Source organism: Oculina patagonica, chromosome 13, assembly GCF_052425735.1.
Source record: "Oculina patagonica isolate OP01 chromosome 13, crgOcupat, whole genome shotgun sequence".
Taxonomy (NCBI): Eukaryota; Metazoa; Cnidaria; class Anthozoa; order Scleractinia; family Oculinidae; genus Oculina; species Oculina patagonica.
This window is the reverse complement of record NC_135770.1, coordinates 30,436,262-30,456,031: the sequence shown is the minus strand read 5'-3', so window position 1 is coordinate 30,456,031 and position 19,770 is coordinate 30,436,262. Positions and strand designations below refer to the sequence as shown.

Here is a 19,770-nt window from a genome sequence, read left to right as displayed (position 1 = left end):
ACAGCAATGATTGAGAAGATAGGAGGCCACGAGTTTTGTTCTTTCACTGAAGGCAGCCATTGTGTTGAATCTAGGGCGAAAATGATTGTTTTTCGTAGGTCTTCGCTCATACCAGGCGATCGGGACGATCATATGAGAATCCTCGATCGCTTCCAACCGCTTCGATCGCCTACGATCGTCTCAGTATTTGCAAACGATCGATGCGATAGAAACGATCGGGCGATCATATGAGAACCAGCCTTAATACGTCAGTGACATATGTAAAGCAACGAAGGTCAGGAGAGCGAATTTAATACAGAACGGCATACTATGCTCTTATTGTTTTTTAATAAAAACCTGCAAGTTCTACATGTTGTATTTTCCTTTATAAAAACTTCCCTGGGTTTTGTGAACTATTTTATCTACAGGCAAGAAACCGATTACATGAGACTAGGTCTTGCTTGATAAATCCCTCACCGAAGACTAAAGAAACCGCCCGGCTATTTCTTCCTTAGACATATTCTCCTTTCTATCTTAAACTTATGTTATTTGGTTTATAATTCAATGCTAATTATTTGATGAAATTCTATAACACTCTAACTACTTTAGTAGATAAAAATATTGTTTAACGTGAACGCTTTTAATTATTGTTTTCATTTGACAACGAGGGAATTTAATCCTTGCTTCTGTCCAATTCGCTACAAAATGATGAATAGCTATTAAGTTTTTTCTATTTTTAATAAAACGTTCACTGGAAAAAAATTAAAATGAATATGATTTGAGCTGAGGGGCCAAAGGCAGGGGGGGGGTAGGAACGACTAAGAAGGGATAAGTGTCTTTTATTTACTGGTCCAAACAACAGGGAATACGCCCGATTCCACCAGGTTGTCTCCTAGTTTCAAGCCCTTGATTTCATTGCTTGGTGGCAGATTCATCCACGGCCTCTCTGCCTTGACAGCATCATTTCCAAGCCATCTTGTGGAGAATGCCCGCCGCGGTGTCGAAAGGTTGTTACCATGTGCACCGTGAACTGTTTTCATGTGGAAAACAATGCAGTCCCCAGGCTGAAACGAAAATAATAAGCACGTAATGCGTGCATACGGTAATCAAGCTAAACTTTCTGAGAATGAACAAGCTAATCACTTCAAGAAACGTCTTGAATTAAAGCAAAAAATCTTCATCCCGAGGAGAAATATAGAAATATCTACTTAAATCTACTACTTGATCGCCATTTGGCGAACTGTTAAGACCTAACTCGGTAAGACCTGAACTGTTGAGAACTGACTACAACGAAGCTGTGCTAAAGGTAAACCTCCCATTTAGAAATATGGTGGAGGCGGGGGGGGGGGGGGGAGGGGTACGTTCTCTTATGGCAACATAAAACAACTTCCAGCCGAACAACAATCAATCATACAGTCTGCAGGTCTCTCATATATCAGGAACCCATAACGTTTCCACGTTCTCGTTCCAAACAACGTGATCAACAATAAATACTTGGAAGAATGCCGGGTCAAAGGAATCGTTTGAATGCTATCTATCTTTAGCGACAACGGAAATTTTTTGAATCTCCCTTTCGCTACAAGAAAAAACAACAACAACAACTCGAGAAAAACTAGGCGAGCTCAGGATCAGAAATAGCTATGACAAGATCTTATGACCCAAGGGAAAGATACTTTGACCACCTGAAAATCCAGGAGTTTAAAAGGCTGGGCGATTACACGGAGGGTTCTCCGGGAGTTTTCCTAGGGTAACGGGGGGAAATATGATATGATCAGGCTAATACGTGTACAGTATGTGGCCCAGTTCTCGGCCGGGTCCAATTCTCGGCCACTTAGTGTTCAACGCATTTTTTCGCGCCACAAATGAATTAAAAGAAAAGTTATTTCTTCAAACGATAGGCTGATTCTTGTGCTCTAAGTATCTTGAGTTTGGTCCTTCAACTCGCTATAGAACGCTCACACGTCAAGTTTACGCGAAGGTAGGCGAATTTGTTTTTCCGAAAACTTGTTTGTTTACGGCTCCTTAAAACTCGTGGTTGTACTTAAATTCGTATTTTATTTGAAGATTCTTACCAAACAAACCAATTTTTGGCATATGAGGTGTAGAATAATCCATTTTTCTGCTTAAGAAAACGTTTCGTTGAACCGTTGTATTTTTTGACGTAAATTATAAACTTTGAAATATTTCCGTGCAACGATTGCGTATTTGCCTATTCTCAGCCACACTGCACGCAATCACAGCTTAGCGCTTTAACTTTTAAGGCAATTTCATTTGCCGTGGCCAGAATGAAAGAAAAGAAATGTTTTAAAAATAAAAATGAATTAAATCTCTAAGTTCTGACTTGACTCATGTCTTGTATATTATTATTATTAGTACCCCTGGTACAACACCTAACTCTCTCTAAATAGTCCGGCAGCCAAACGCAGATTTTTTGTATTACCTTGCAAGTACTTTCATACAAAGTATTTGGGCAAATAATTATAGTACTATGAAGGGTCTTTCATAATCCATCTGATGCCACCTCGCTACCTCTGGGCATCACGAGATATTAAGAAATACTTTTTCCTCATGAGCAGGGAGTCTCTCAGTGGATCCGGGATCCCTGTGGTTTAACTCGGTCAATCTCTCAATTCTTTGTTTTTGTTTCATTTTGCACAATTCTGCAGACTTTTTTGCAAATTCGTGTTTTTTGGTGCATTGTGCAATTTATCAATCGCGTATGGCATTAAAAATCTTAAAAATATCCAAGTTTAACCATTTCATCCATGGACTGGGGACTAGTACCCAGGTCACCCGGTCATTAAAGATGGCTGCCTTTACTTCACTGTCATGACTGTAAGTATTTCGATAAAATTTGTTTTATAAATGACTTTTCTAGTGTATCTATGGTACATTTACCCTTAAGAAGGTTTTCTATTATCTGTTCTTCCTATTCTGTGTTATTAAACAGCAGTTAGCACAATATTTTGTGCAAGTTTCGTGCTCGATAAACGTAAATACAAAATGCCTTTCGACTCATAAATTCCATCCGCTTGAAAATACTCAAGATTTGTAAACTTGAGTATAAGATATAATTCGTTTACAAAAAGATCACTTTTGAACTAATGTTTAATTTGAAAACTTGTTTTTATTTCTTTCCACATTGTGCCTCATTTTAGCATTGTAAATTGTAGTGAACATATCGCTAATGAAAGATCTCGCACAGAGATTCATGATAAATGATTATATATTTAGAGTATTTTCATGTTATAAAACATGCCAATTGACATCATCACAGATATTTTGGGACTAGATATATCTCAAGATAATCTACACGCTGTGATAGGTTATTTTGTCAGTCCACCATGCTATATGTCTAAGAAAAATCTGACTCACAAGTTGATTTTGGAGGGCTGCTTATTATCTTTATTTTATTTATTCCATAGCTGCAGCTCAAAACGCGAGTAGGGTACATGTAAATGAAGATCCAGCATTTGATAGTGTCACAGAAGAAATGGTTAAAGACAAATCGCGCTTGTGGAACTCAGTTCAGCTTCATCATCTGTACCAGCTTCTCGGAGGAAAAGCTAATATTATGACGTCAGTACCCCTCCCCCACCCCTCTACCCCTTATTTCTGATGCCCAACCCTGGGGAGGTGGCATCACTCGGATTTTTATTAAGGACAATGTACTTGTCAAGAAGCCATCAAAAAAAGTTGTATGGAAGTGAGTGCAAGGTTTGTCGCCACGGCTGCCGAACTAAAACCTTTTCACTGCAAAATAAACCATCTGAATGCAATGGTCACACAACACAATTCCGCGGTTTGGCAAGTACCTGCACTTAGGTGTGCAACTAGGCGCGTAAAAACCTTCTTTTCAAAAGTAAAACAAAGCCCCATAAAAATAATTTGTGATCGTAATAACACAAATAAAAAAGTGATTTATATGTCTTTTTATACAATGTTCATGCAGGGAATTACGCACAGGCTTTTTGTGGCCGATAACTGGGCCCGGGTGGCCGAGAACTGGGCCCACAAACGGAGCTTTCATTTTTGTGGTTACTGGCTCTTTTAGCAAAACCAGTACCACTATGCCGGCCAGTCTGTAAGTAAGTAAGTCAGTGACTTTTTTTATTTGTGTAACCGCTGACCGAAACGTACTGAAAATGTATGGGACATTGCAGGCTCGTTTTCCCATGTCCATTACTCACATGGTTGACCAAAGAAAGAAAATGGCGTCTGTCGAGGCCTTTTCAAGGCAATGTTTTTTCTCCGTTAACCATTAAAAGACATCTTTTGAAGTCTAGAATCGAAGGAAATGAATCTGAAGAATACTCAACGGTAGAAAAAAGTGGACATTGAGGTCTTAAAGTCTTCGTTCGTGGGACGTTTGTCAAGGAGCAAGACACACTGCACGAATATTTAACCCAAACTACGAACTTGAAATGGAGTTCTCGGGACTTGCACGCACAGCTAAACACAATATTTGCACTAGACACTTAGAAAAAGAAAATAAGAAAAAAGAAAATGTTAAAAACAACAAAAAAAAAAAAGAAAAGAAAACGGCATGTGGTAGAGTCGAACCCGGGTCGAACGCATTAGGTGCGACCGTACTAATCACAAGACTACCAGTTTAACTTGATAGAAAGTCGAATAATTTTAAGTACAAATTGTGTTTCCCATACAAATACAAAGAGCTGTTGACAGTGACAGGCTTTTTAGAGTGCATTGTAGGTTAAACGAAATGAAGACCCGCGAAACGTATTTTTTAACGTTTTTTGACATGTTTTTAATGTTTGTAACGTATTTATTATCCAAATCACGAAAATAAAACACTGGCAAATACTGACCAATACTGTCTTGTCAAAATCGCGAAATTAAGTACCAATAAGGTGCTATCCAATAAACCTAAAGATACAACTCCTCTCTCATCATTGTCATTCTTATTTACTGCAGACAGTAACCACATGTCCTCTTAGAGGGCTTTTACTGTTATTATTATTGCTCGGGCAAATTAAGTGTTGACCAGCCGATTGCTTTACACCAAAGAACTGGATGTTGAAGCTAGCTCTGGGCGAAGTTTCAAGTTCCTGTAATTATTATGAGGTTAGAAATACAAGTTTACGTCTAAAGTGGCCGAGAACTGGGCCCCATACTTTACCTCCATGTCCCAGGACAAGACATGATACTGCTCATCGCCATCAACATCTGGTACTGGCAGAAATTCGTTTGCTTTCTCCTCGTCTCCTGGTTTTATTGTGCATTGAGGATCTTCAAAACGCACCGGTTTGAAATAATGAGGCGACCTGTGAGAACCTTTCACGAGACGAAGACAAGTGTACTTGGAGACTGGGTCTACCGGAAGCCACACAGAGCAAACCTGAGTTGACAAAGAATTTTTTTTCTATGAGTTTTTTCCCTTTTTTCTCTCCAATGTATTGACAGTGGCATTTATTGCAATCGATTAGATAGAAAAGGGTTTTAGAGCGGCAAGACATGTTGTCAGTAGTTGCGTGTTTCGTTAGTGTTGAAGAAAGTGTAGTTATTTTGGCCTTTTTGAAAAAAATGAACAAGTGGGACACCGTCGGGCATTTATGAACTCCAGCGGGTTGTTGATTGGAGAACTTCTTATGTGCAAGCTCGGAATGTACAAGGAGATCACGTAGTCCACGTAGACTTGCGTTATACGTCTGTAGGCGATAACTGGTGGATAAGGGAAGGCTTCTTTATTTGCAGTTGGCAGAGAACTGGAGGATAGTGTTTATTTAAAAAAAACTTTGCACTGTAATTCGGTATGCAACACAAAACTTCCTCAGGTGCTGGGCGGAAAAAAAAATGTAAGAAAGGTAAAAGAGACCAAACGCCAACTCTATTAATGCTTCGGTGAGCACCGCAGATTTATCCTTAACCACCATCAACTTGACGACCCTACCTTAATATCAAATCATTTCAACCAACCTGGCCATTCCATCAACGGCGTTCGCCTCGTCCCGCTTGAACTAATACCTAACAAACGTGATTCACTCAGGAAGGCTCGTGAAGCCCATTTAATTAACAATCCCAAAACATTACATCCCCTTGGCATAAACATACGTGACGAAGCACGTCAATGATACTTGTTAATTAGTCCTTTTAGAACCAATCATTGTTAATTATTTTATTTCAAAAGGTTTTATTTAAATGATCCTTTTTTTCCGCCCAGCCCCTGAGGTTAATGTATTGCAAACCAAACTATAGGGCAAATTTTTTTCAATACATTTTAGTTGTTTTATCCATTTTGTCTATTTTTGACCCCTTACGCCGTCAGGATCAGTGTGCCGTCTATATTTTCCGTTTTAACTAAGTTACCAGGCCCGTAGGGAGGGGGGTGCGATGGGTGCGTTCGCACCCCCCCCCCATGAGCCTTGGAAGTCCGCTCATTGTGAAAAAAGAAATATTTTAAAATAAATAAAGGGAAATGTCCCTCATAGTCGAACCGTTCGAAGTTCTATTAATATTCCCAGGCGCTACCAAAAAGAGAGCAGACTGGGTACTTGTTGGGCTCGGAAGCACCCAAGAAGGTTGGAGCTTGCCACAGTGATCAACAAACCGACTCTGGCTGATTTATGTAACTACCATTTGACACTGAAATAAAGAAACCTATCTTTTTCCCGTCTTCCTACTATGTACTGCCGTCATTGTTAGCTAAATAAATTGTAAATTACGTTTTCAAGGTTCTGTTTCAAAAAATATGATTTGAATTTAAAAATGTACCAGAATTATTGTCATTGCTGCCTTCACTTTTACCTGCCTTTTTCCCCAACAAACTGTCTTCAAAATGCACGAAATGCTGTCTCAGATAACCTATTTTTTCAAAATTTCCTCGGGGGAGGATACCCCCAGACCCCCCTACGTTATCGCGCCTGCGGCGCTCAACATTTAGCGCCGGAGGCGCTCATACGCACCCCCCATGCAAAATCCTGGTTACGGGCCTGGTTACTGATCCAGGTCTTCAAGAGATCCGGCAACACTCATCGGTTTGTCGCTGGGATATTGCAGATTTTTATTATATTTATTTTAAACTCAGAAATGACCTCACTTAAAGTCCAGTTCCTATGTTTATGAGCAGGGGCGGATCCAGGATTTTTCAGGGGGTGCACCACTAAGGAATGGCATAGGGTTTTTTTTGCAGGATACCAGTTGTATTAGAAAGCCACAGCTCAGCTCGGTGGGGGGGACACCCCTGCACCCTCCCCCTAGATCAAGTAATCACGGATAGCGTGACACTGACGTATACATACATTTTGTTTATTATTTTTCAGGTACGCACTTGCGTATGTGCGTACAGGTAGCTACGCCCATGGAGCCCTTCATCTGTGGTCAGTCACGCAAATTCAGTTCAACCTGTCAGTTTTCGCCCTGTCATGATGTTTAAGGTGGCTCGTAATATAGTTTTGTCAGAATTAGATATACCCGTCTTTGGTGTTCTATCGCAGCTATACTATACTGATAATGTTAAGGAAAATATTTTAGTACAAACTTGTGCAAGTTTTACAAATGAACAAATTGAGGTCATTGTGACGTCAAAATTCGTTGCCGTGGTAACGTCATTTGAGGTCAAATATACCCTATTTTGGACCTTTTGAGGCTAACAACTCAAAAACTATCGGTGAAAGTTCTTGTTTTTAATTTATTTTTATCTAACCAACAAAAAGAACATATTTGCCAATTTTTAAAAAAATCTGTAGGTAGGATTTGGAGCTACGTTATTTTATCATAAATTTAAGGTGGCTCTGAACCCCACCTACAGAATTTTTTAAAAAATTGTTAGACTGTTTGTTTTGTTCATTAGACAAAAATGTATGAAAAACAAAAAATTTCAGATTTTAGCCTCAAAAAGTCAAATATGAGGTATCTTTGACCACTTTGGACGTTGCTATGGCAACGATTTTTGACATCACGGTGACTTAAATTTGTTTATTGGTAAAACCTTTACAAAGTTATACTAAAAGTTTAACCTCAACATTATTAGTGTAGCTGTAATAGAATGCCAACGATGGGAACTTATTAACCAGGTAAACCATACGAGCCACCTTAAGCTAAGTTCTTTCCATAATGCCTGAGTGAGTGAGACATTTCAATACGTGAGGTCCTGTGAATTATTCCGCTTCTACCTCCGAATCAATAAAAAATTAATATATATTTAATCACATACCTGCTGTCCGTCGATCTCGTAGTATGCTTGATCTTGATGCCAAGGAGTTTCTTTGGTACATCCGCTGTCTTTCACAATAACGTGGTTTTTGTACAGCACAACACTCTAGGAAGATACGAAACATAATCCTATAAGCCTGGTGGTTTCTTGTAGGTCTCCTCGCATTATCATAATTATTGCTAAAATATTTCAATCTCAAAGTGGATAATAATTGTACGAAGATAATGCTTTATAAGGTACCCGGCGTATCCAATCGAACACCAATCGTTCGATTGGGTTCGGTAATCGAACATAATCGAACTCACAATAAAATTTGGTCAATCGAACAAGATCGAACGTTCGATTACCAAACAGTCGACAAGTGAACAAAATCGAACGTTCGATTACCGAACAGTCGACAATCGTACTCAGTCGAACGTTCGATTACCGAACTCCTGTTTGTTTATATTGCGGACATTTTGTACAGTGCACCGTCCCCCTGATTAGTCCTGCGTGATTTACTTATAAAGAGACGGATTCCGAACAAAATCCAATCGGATTGAGTTCGATTGTGTTCGATTGGTTCAGGCGAAAAACAAACTTACAGCAAAATACATGTTCGAGTTTGTTCGATTACCGAACCCAATCGAACGATTGGTGTTCGATTGGGTTCGATTGATTTTTGGTTCGATTTTGCTCGATTGGATACGCCGGGAGGGTAAAACGGGTTTTAGAAAAGGTTTAGCTAGAAGCTCTCGCAAGGTCTCACAAGAATGGCTTGCTACCCTTCGAGAGATCAATAGCACAGGAACAATGCAACTGTTACACTAGAGGACCAGTAGAATTACAAGCTCACAAGAACAGTACAAGAGCTGCTACACTACTGTTAAAAAAGTGACACAAGTCTGCATTAACCAGCTATACCCCTTCCCTGGGTTTTTATAAACAACAGTCAACTCTCGCTTTACGGACACCCCGATATTTTGGGCACTCGCTATTACGGACAAAGTTCAGATTCCCAGCGAAAGCTGAAGAGGTTTGACTGGAAATGACTCCCGCTATTACGGACTCTCGCTATTAAGGAATTACGGACACTTTCGCGGTACCAACAAAACATTTTTTATTGTTTCGACTTTCGATAAAGACACCATGAACTTCTCATGTAACATAATTACGCAAAATTGCAATCTATTCTTCGTTATCTGTCAAAAAAAAAAACACTTCAAAAGACTTCTGGAATATTTACAAAAGACTTTGCTTTTTCACTTCAGCTTGGCCCTTTCCCGCCAGACTCTTTAGATAAGCCGATCAAGCAGTTTCACCACTGTTGATAATCTCGTTATAGTTAACAATTATTCGCCGAAGGCGAAGTGATTATTGTTGAATAATCCTACTATGAGGCGAATAATTGTTTTAGTATAATTTTCAGAGGTTAATATCATAAACTGCAAAATAACAATAAAAAAAAACACAAAAACAACCAACACAAGTGCTCGCTTGCATACGTGTAAACCAGTTTATAACATAGCTCGCGCGCAAGCCCTATCTAATTCCTATTGAGTGATCATGGTATAAATCTGTATCTACGCACGGCCGTGCGTATATAAGATGACGTGTGCATTTGCATTTTAGTTAAGTCGAGTTTTTACTTCGAGTTGGCTTTAACCTCTCGTATCCAATAAGGGCGAATGGAAAATTTTTTAATTTTAAAATTCTTGGACATTTCCTTTTGACGTAAACGAAGTGATGGTGCAAAGAGGCGGGAAAATTTGTGGCGCGGCGTTTACTTCTTGAGTTGAATGAACCCGCGAGGAGAGCAAACAAGAGAGTTTTCTTTCGAAGATTTCCTCGAACAATTGCCTCCAAAGTCGTCTAGATATGTCCTGGAGAAATGTGAAAACAGTTGAGTTTTACGGGAAGATCCGAAGCAGTATCTTTTCTGAAAGTTATACGCCTCGTGCAAGTCGAACAAACCATGTGTTTACATTGTATTTGTCACAAGTACAGATTATGCTGAAACTGAAGCGAAAAATTAAGCTCAAAGTGTTGAGTCTAACAAGTTTTGCTGGTTTTGACTTGATGTAGAAAGGACAAGACCAAGATTCAAAGGAACAAACTTTACTGAAGTGTCGTCGAGCCTAATTTTATGTCGTACACTGTTACTAGTATACCTTTAACTCCCAGGTGGTACAGCGTGTGTGTGTTTGCGTGAGTGTTTTATTTATTTATTTATTTATTTATTTTTTTATTTCTTTTTGGATATTGTGTGTTCGAATTGTAATATAAATATGTATGTTATCTTTTGTGTGTTGTAAAAAACCTTTGAGTATGAAATAAATATTATTAAAATACAAAAAAAAGAAATGTCGTACACTGAATAAAATTTAGTTGTCAGTTTTCCGGTCATCCCGTAAGCTTAAATTATTTGCTGCTTTTCTTCTTCTTCATTCAGTCGATCTTTTTGTACATTAACAAGTACTTCAATTAAACATTTCGCATCAATCCTTTTGTTTTGCGTAGCTGAGTTAACTATAAAATTGTGTGGTTTTGGGGAAGGCCGATTGCCGTATTTCTTGTGTTTCAAAGCTCGACAAATTTGCTGTTTTTAGCCAACTTTGAAGTCGTTATGTTATAAAAGAATTGGTTCATGCTTTTAGCTGTGCGTATATCGAGTTATGGATGCACGCGGGAAGTTTGGAGAGCCCTCAAGAAGCTAGAGTTGCTCTCGGCTATCGCCTCGAACAACTCTTACGCTTCTTTCGTGCTCTCCAAACTTCCCGCGTGCATCCATAACTCGATATACGCACGCTAAGCATGAACCAATTCTTAACCCTTAACATGCTAAGCCCGAATTATTCCGGGATTTGGAGGAATGGCCATTCTGCCACTTATGATTTGCATCTTATAGAGCTTGGATAGATCTTTCCACAGGACTGTCCATCTTCAATATTGACTGCATTCCGACAGAGCTAATCGAAAAAACCGCGATCAGTTTTTGGCGTAAAATTGGTGCTAAAACAGGCCAAAATACCCGTACTTGATCATGATCTCCTTTCCAGGGTTTTCCATTGATTCAGATCAAAACTTTTCATGCCAGTAGAAGAAGTGCACAGAGTAAAAGATAGAGAGAATAAGAAAGCAGAGAAAAACGAAAAGGAAAGGAGCAAGGAAAAAAATCGGAACGGTTCAGCAAAAAAAAAAAAAAAAAAAAGTCCAAATTTTGGCTTATGCGCATGCGCCAAAGTAAAATATTGTACATTTTTACATGGAAATTACATCAAAATCTTCCTGCATTGTCAAAGTGCATTTTTAGCAAATTTAAAGAACTTTTGGACCGTGGAGCCAAGAAAATCGATTAACGGTTAAAAAAAACGCGTTTTTTGGACTAATTTCAGCATATTAAGGGTTAATTACTTCATCGATTGAAATCGTAATTTACACTCAAGTTTTATCAATAAAACGGAACAAAACAAACACTACGAAAAAGATAGATATCTGGTACCTTTGTTTAATCGTTGGTGACTTCTGAGCAATTGTGTGAATCCTCTCGAAATTACTACCTCCAGACTCCAGAGAGAAGAGAACTAAACAATGTTTTGCCAGTCGATCTGACTGGGTACATGGCCGCGTGCGATCTCCAAAACCACCATGTTTACGATCAATTCTTAAGCATGAACCAATTCTTAATTACTTCATCGATTGAAATCGTAATTTACACTCAAGTTTTATCAATAAAACGGAACAAAACAAACACTACGAAAAAGATAGATATCTGGTACCTTTGTTTAATCGTTGGTGACTTCTGAGCAATTGTGTAAATCCTCTCGAAATTACTACCTCCAGACTCCAGAGAGAAGAGAACTAAACAATGTTTTGCCAGTCGATCTGACTGAGTACATGGCCGCGTGCGATCTCCAAAACCACCATGTTTACGATCAATTCTTATGCCTTGAAAACCATCTCTTGAAATTATTTTCGGTCCAAAAGCCTTGGTAGTTAATTTGCAAAATTCCCAATGTTTTAAATATCCAGGACTTGGAGTGATTTCTTTTAAATGAGAGAAATTTCCATTCAGCAAATGCCGCCATGTTCACTGGCATGGATGGCAAACGTGGCATGGCTTAGTAGCCAACCCTTGAGATGTAATATTCACCGCCTAGCGCGGTGAATATTGCATCATAGTCTGAGCTTCTCGACCAATCAGAATTGAATTTACCTCTGGAAATTATACTAATCTGTATAATTAACAATTAGACTACGAGCCCGAGTTTTCTATGAGCAAATAGTCAACGAGGCGCAGCCGAGTTGACTATCGCTCATAGAAAACGAGGGCGAGTAGTCTAATTGTTTTAGTAGAAACTCTAAAGGATTGTAGTCCAAATCCTACAATATTGTGCACTTTGAAGACAAAAATCAAGAAAATTTACCACTTAAAAAGCTACTCGCGCGCGCGACTGTTTTCTATTTAACAATTAGACGGCAAGCTCGAGGTTTCTACCGGCTGATAGTTGGCGAGGGGCGAAGCCCCGAGCCAACTATCAAAAGCCGGTAGAAACCGAGAGCGAGCCGTCTAATTGTGTTAGCATAACCCACTGACCGATCTATTAAACACAAAATATAGCTAGAGTTGATTTATTGAATGTTTTGATTGATAAAATTCAGCGAAGACTAAGCGCGCGCTCCGAGAGCCTTCTACGGATCAATAGTAGGCACCTGTGTAGCCAATCAGATTGCGCGATTACCAATAGTAGGTCAGTGTGGTTATGCTAACGGCGAATAGAAAACAGTGGGAGAACCAATCAGATTCACGGATTTCCAATAGAACACAGCTGCGTTTCTACTAATTATTAAACGTATATCATCAGCCTTTTTTCCCCTTACACCCGCTATTGTGGACTTTCGCTTTTACAGACACTAAATGACTCTTCGAGCGTGTCCGCTACAACGTGAGTTGACTGTATTTATCTAAACGGCATTAAACTTATTAAACGACACAAAGCCTTGAGAAATCCCTCACCGAACACTGAAGAAGTCGCCCGGCTATTTCTCCCACGGGAGACTGAAAAATAAACTCTTTGTATTCAGGAAAGCTGTTCCAGTTGGCGTAGTCGTGAAAGAAGAGAGGGGTGTGACCTTTTCGACTTGCCATTTCGGATGGTTGGAGCTTATTGGATTCGATTCCTTTCCTCAAAAGATCAATCCATTTCTGGCCAAACACGCCTCGTAAACAAATCGCTCCATCTTCTTGGAAAGTGCGGATGTGCTGATCTGTGATCGTGTTTGAGGGAAGACTGTCCATTATGGCAGACTTCAAAGACAGAGAACAAACACACTGTATTGTCAAGTTTTCACTGAAAGCTAAACGTAAGTATAAATCGTCAATGAAGGATTAAGCAACTAAATTTTTCCACAATCATATGACCTTTTCTTTAGTTCTAAAAATATCCTTGTGTAAACGTAATCTACTTGAAAGTCTAGCCTATTCCAGGCTTTCGGTTAGTTGGGGAGCAATGCTTAAAAGAATTGCGAATGGAAAAAATGGCGAGAGGTCTGAGGCGAGAGAGTTTGTCGCACTGCCGGCAGGCTGATTAAAAGTCCAATCAATATTTTTCTAGTCAGGCTTTAATTTCGGTAGCCTACGTGACATTTGCGTAACATGCTCTCGTCCATTAATTGGGCGGATTTAGCGGGAGGGAAGGAGACCACACACCCCTTTTTTTCTTGGAATTGTTTAAAGAGAAATGTAAGCAACCAACCATCTTTTGAGAGTACTGGAACCAGTATTGCGATCGGTATAGGACATTTATGAAATAAAACGTTTTTTTTAAGCCGATCTGTTTTTTTGGAAACTAAATTTTCGGTGACTTTCCTGTTCACCTTCATCAGAGTTCAAAAGTTCGTTTGTGCTCGCGCTACCAATCCGCTGCGCTTCTTACGTTATTGATTCAAAATTAAAGGCACATAAGCGCGAGGGAACGCTTTCCGTTCGTTTACAGCGTCGCTGTCCAAAGTGGAGTGCCACGACTCCAAGAAAAGCCTCTTGCTGTAATTGCTTATGCCACGTTCGAGGATCTGGGCGTCTTTCGGATCGATGTTGTGTTCCGTTGACTCGGCGTGCTGCTTTATCGACGATTCGTTGTTGCTCGCGCGGCCTGGATCATGCTCGGCTCCGCGCGAGGACGATTTCGAATAATTTAAACGATCTTGTAAAATCAACTGATATAGTCCCTGCCGTAAGAACAGATCATGACGCAGAAGCGTTCTATGAAGGGAAAACAAAAGGAATAATTATACGTGCACGTGCTCGATGGCACGAACATGGTGAAAAAACTACAAAATATTTCTTGAACTTAGATAAAAGATATCATGTCAAGAAATGTATACGAAAATTATACATTAATGGTGTAATTAACACAAATCCGACTTACATTTTAAGGGAACGGGAACGTTTTTATTGTGATTTATATAAAAGTGGCAATAACGATCCAGACATTGCCCTAAAAAGGTCCACCCTTTTAGGTGATTTAAATATACCAAAACTTTCCGAGGAACAGAAAAGAGCGTGTGAGGGTAAAATCTCGCTCGAAGAATGTTCTTGCCTCCTTGATAGCTTTCGAGATAACATCAGGAAACGATGGCATTCCTATTGAATTCTATAAAAAATTCTGGCCTCTAATTGGCGACAGTTTTATAAGGTGTGCAAATGAGTGTTTTGAAAAAGGTGAGTTGTCCTGCTCCCAAAAACAAGCGGTGATCACTCTTATCGAGAAGAAAGGAAAAGATCGCTCACTCCTTGAAAATTGGCGCCCAATTTCCCTTGTTAATGTTGATGCGAAAATTATGTCAAAAGTAATAGCTTCAAGAATTAAAAATGTTTTACCCGAGATTATTTATCACAACCAGACAGGATACGTCAAAGATCGCTTTATAGGCGAAACTATTCGATCCATTTACGATGTAAAGGACTACACCGCCGAAGAAAACATCCCAGGCCTCATGATTTTTATTGATTTCAAAAAAGCTTTTGACAGTGTAGAGTGGGATTTTCTTTTGAAATGCCTAGAAGTTTTTAATTTTGGCCCAGACTTCATTCGCTGGGTCAAAACGTTTTATAAAAACATACAAAGCTGCACCATAAATAATGGTACTGCTTCACAATATTTTACGCTTGAGCGAGGTGTCCGGCAGGGAGATCCACTCTCCCCTTACCTTTTTATATTAGTTGCTGAAACTCTGGCAATCGCTATTCGTCAAAACAAAAGTATTAAAGGAATAATGATCGAGAACGAGGAAACTAAGCTTTTACAATATGCAGATGATACAACTGCAGTGCTCTCAGACATTAATTCAGCCGAAACATTGTTTGAGTTATTGGATAGTTTTAAAGCGATTTCGGGACTTGAGATAAACTGTACAAAAACCGAAGGCATGTGGATTGGATCATCTAAAGAAAACAAAACGAAACCCTTCGAAATCAAATGGCCAAATGAACCGATTAAGGCCCTTGGAGTGTATTTCACTTATGATCAGAAACTGCTTAACGCAAAGAATTTCATTGAAAGATTGGACAGCATCAAAAAGCTTATCAACATTTGGTCCTCAAGAGGCCTATCAATTTACGGAAAGGTGACAATTATAAAATCATTTCTAATCCCAAAATTTGTTTACACATGCTCGCTTTTGCCCACACCTAACGAATTGGTTAAACAATTGAATCAATTGCTATTTAAATTCCTGTGGAAAGGAACAGACAAAGTAACACGCTTGTCAGCAATAAATGAATATGGGAAAAGGTGGCTTAAAAATGATCGACCTAGATAGCATGGTTAAGGTCATTGCCCTGTATTGCATTGCGCATCCTTACTGCGCAGAATTTTACGCGTAATTAGCGCGCGCGCACGCGCACACATCAACAAAATGGCGGCTTTTTCTATGTGGCTTAGTCCGCGAGAGAAGTAAATTGTCGCTTTCTCCTAAACGAGCCTGGTGACCTATCAATTTTTTCTCATATTTTGGGTGTAGCGATCAAATTCTTTCTGTAAAATGAGAACAGATCAATTCATGTGTTTGAAAAATAAACTATCGCTAAAAAAGTGTACTTTGCCAGTACTCGCAGAGGAATTCTAAAGGAAATATATGGAATATACATGGCCTTCCTGCTCCTAAACGAAGCTGGTGACCCCCCTTTTTTATTTCAAAATTTAAGTTCCCTTAAAGTAATAAACCAGTAGGCGAAGTTTGGTTAAAAATCTATGTTCAGTTTTATTTCGGGGCAATGACCTTAAATCTTTAAGAATAGCATGGCTAAAACGAATATTTAATGGGAATGATGGAACATGGAAGCAGTACTTAAAACACCAATTAAAATCCATTGGGGGTCTTTTCTTTTTTAATTGTAACTACGATGTTAACGATTATACAATCTCTTCCCAGTTTTATCGTAAACTGTTATTGTGGTGGTCGCAATTCCGCGAAAATTTTGCTTCCGAAAGGAACTGTCAAAACATCATTTGGAATAACAAAGAAATACGAATAGCCAAAAAGCCTGTTTATTACAAAAATTATGTTGAATCTGGAATCATCTGTATAAAGGATCTGCTATTCAATTTAAACAATATTGACTCCTTTGACCGCGTTTCATATAAAATAAGTAAAACTAATTTTCTACAATGGGCAGGCCTTCGTCACTCTATACCCAACCTTTTAAAAGGTAAATATGCATGCCCGTCACTTACCTCTCCTTCATTTTTCATTGACCACAACATCTTCGACGTGAAGAAAAAGAAATCAAAAGATTATTATTCGCTTCTTGTTATGAACAAAGCACAGCCTCCTAATATTATTCATAAATTATTCATATTTCGGATGATCAACTACGAGAATTTTTCACATTACCTCATTCCGTTGCACTCGAATCATATGTAAAGGCCTTTCAGTACAAAGTACTTAACAATATTCTTTACACGAACACGAAATTACACAAAATTGGTTACACAACAAATGATTTATGTACTTTCTGTGAGGCGGAACCAGAAACTTTGTATCACTTTTTTTACCAGTGCCCCCACGTCAGGCAGTTTTGGAATGATTTTGAATCTTACTGGTACCTCTTATCAAATCAAGCGTTTCGTCTTACTTTGCAAAACGTTTTGTTTGGAATAATATCAAAACAATGCCCTTCACTTGATTTACTAAATTATTTTATTATTATTGGAAAATTGTTTTTGTGGGACTGCAGAAGAAACCAAACATATCCTAAAATTCAAGGTTATCAGAACAAAATACTTATTAAATATGAAACTGAAAAGAAAATTAATAAGAAAAGATATTTCGAAAAGAAGTGGATATATTCTCCCAGATAATAAGTAAGGAATTATAGTGCTAGATTCGCTTTTTTTTTCCGTGTGTTTGTTGCTGTTGTTGTTTATTTCTTTTTGTTGCTTGTTTAATTTCGATTATTAAAAGTCCAAACTATTGATGTAAACTTGCTATATGGAAATTGTTATCATCTGTTACTTAATTGTAAATTTAACACTTGTTACTTTTTTTTATTCCAATCACCTATGTAATGTTAAGTGTGTAAATATCAATAAAGGAAAAATTAAAAAAAAAATTGTTTAATAGCCTGCGTCGCGGACGTAATCTAACCCCGGCTACTACTTGACAAGGGTTTAGTTTTGTCTGCGGCGCAGGCTAGATCATGTTCGCATTTGAAATTTTCATCCGCCGAGAAAATGGAAAGCGCTTACAATGCGCTTTTTATGTTTGAAATATTGAAGGTTTAGCGATAAGCACCATGTGCGTGTTAGTACAAGGGATTTCGGCGCGTGATTCGGTTTTAAGAATAAATGCGCGGACTTGAATCAAATGGTTTGTTTAGCTTTGGGAATATTTGCAAAGACGTTAATACTGTTTGCTAAGAACGATTAAATTTGTGAAGACAAAGCTTTCTGATAAAGCGAAATGGTTTTCGAGTGGAATTGTGGTTGGCTTCACTTGCCCCAGTCTGTTGTATTCAACGCTTTTAGTGATTTTGGCATCCCCAGAAGGGATATCCACTAGGGATTTTGGGAGGGGGGTGCCTAAATTTCGGGGATGCCAAAATCACTGCGACACCGCCACTGGTTTTTTTATAACCTGTGTCGGAAAAAAACTGCAGTTGATCTGATAATCAAAATGAAAGCCTTCGACGAGGTGCTGACACTAGACACCTCATCTGATGTACACCCAGTGACCGAAAGACCGCAAGTAGCTTCGAGAGCCGCGCGTGACACGCGAGGAGTATCCAACTCCCCCCGGAAACTACAGCTCGCCTTGAAGACATTGGCCGCGGCCGCACTTGGCGAGTTAACCGAGTTATTTCCAATTAATCAATTAAAATTAACCTGGTTAAAAAAATGTCTAGTGCGGCCGCGTATTTGGAGAGTTAACCGACCCTTAACCAGGTTAGCGGTTCCCATGGAAATTAATCAAAGAACAATCGATTTTTTAACTGGGTTAGGTTAATTCTAAACTACCTTTCTGGGTCGTTTTAACCAGGTTAGTGGTTTCTTTATCAGATTCAACTATTGTTTTATTTGCCAAATGTGTCAATCATCTCCATGTAAGAGGAGATATTCTTTTCCATCACACGCAAACATGGCGTTCGGACACAATTCGTGGCTTAATTCTATAATTTCCCTTGCTATTAGGAAACTCTAGAGCCACCAGAGAAATGCGGATTATTTGGCTCAGACAGGGCTCTCATGGTTTCTGATGATCTCTTCCGTCTCTTCGCTGATTCCTTGGAAAAACGTGCACTTGAAGGTCTTGAAGGCGATTTTGATATGGCGATGAGCCTTGGAACGACTGCTGAAGATCAACATATTCGAAACAACTGGGCTTGAAATTTGCGTAGAACGCATTCGGAAGAAATAGAACGGTGTAAGCCGAGAATGCATTGAAATAAATCTTTTAGCAGGAGAAGAAATGAGCAAGTAATAGAATTATCATGAAAGCCGGCCGTTTTTGCTTGTTTTCAAATAGCTTAATCATGACATCACTTCAGTCTGGTCTGATCGTAATGCGGCCGCTAAAAATATTTAACCGAGTTAGTTAGGGTAACCATACTTTAACCGAGTTAAGTTTTGTGGAAATTTTTAACTGGGTTTCTAAAAAATTAACCCAGTCAACTCTCTAAGTGCGGCCGCGGCCATTAATTATTTCATTTCTACTTTACGAGTACCTTACTATTACGAGTAGGCTACTATTTTATGTTTCAAGCCGTTCTGGTTTCGTGCAATCAGATCGATCTTTAGTTGATGTAAAATCCTGTAAGACTTATTCACTGGACTTCAACAACCGCCCACATACATCTTGACACATACATGTACAGCCCGATCGTTGCGAAAATTGTCGCCAAAAATAAACCCGTGTACGACATTTCCTATCGAGAGAAAATCCATTGATTTTTAAACCCACCTTAAAAGCTTCGCATTCACTTATTTCTCAGCCAGCAACGAAATTGCACAACACAGAAGGTCATGTGATTCGATTTGTCCTTGATTGCATGCACGCGATATTGCGTGACTCGGCATTAGACGCAAACTTCGCGGAATTACTTCCGCTGTCCAAGATTTTCGCTTTCATAATTATGCCGG

At 39.0% G+C, this 19,770-nt stretch overlaps 1 protein-coding gene and 1 long non-coding RNA gene across 2 annotated transcripts in view; one reads left to right on the top strand and one right to left on the bottom strand.

Annotated features, from left to right (window-relative positions):
• Positions 1-19,770, top strand: part of LOC144636106 (uncharacterized) — a 156,519-nt gene that overhangs the window by 33,947 nt on the left and 102,802 nt on the right. The gene's annotated exons all lie outside the window — the stretch shown is intronic.
• On the bottom strand, positions 309-19,613 carry LOC144636066 (uncharacterized). Its single transcript, XM_078495208.1, has 5 exons — positions 19,592-19,613; positions 13,149-13,439; positions 8,153-8,257; positions 5,120-5,338; positions 309-1,043 (listed from the first exon to the last, which is right to left on the bottom strand). Exons 2-5 carry the CDS (start codon positions 13,428-13,430, stop codon positions 819-821), a joined length of 831 nt encoding a protein of 276 aa, XP_078351334.1. The 5' UTR covers positions 13,431-13,439; positions 19,592-19,613; the 3' UTR covers positions 309-818.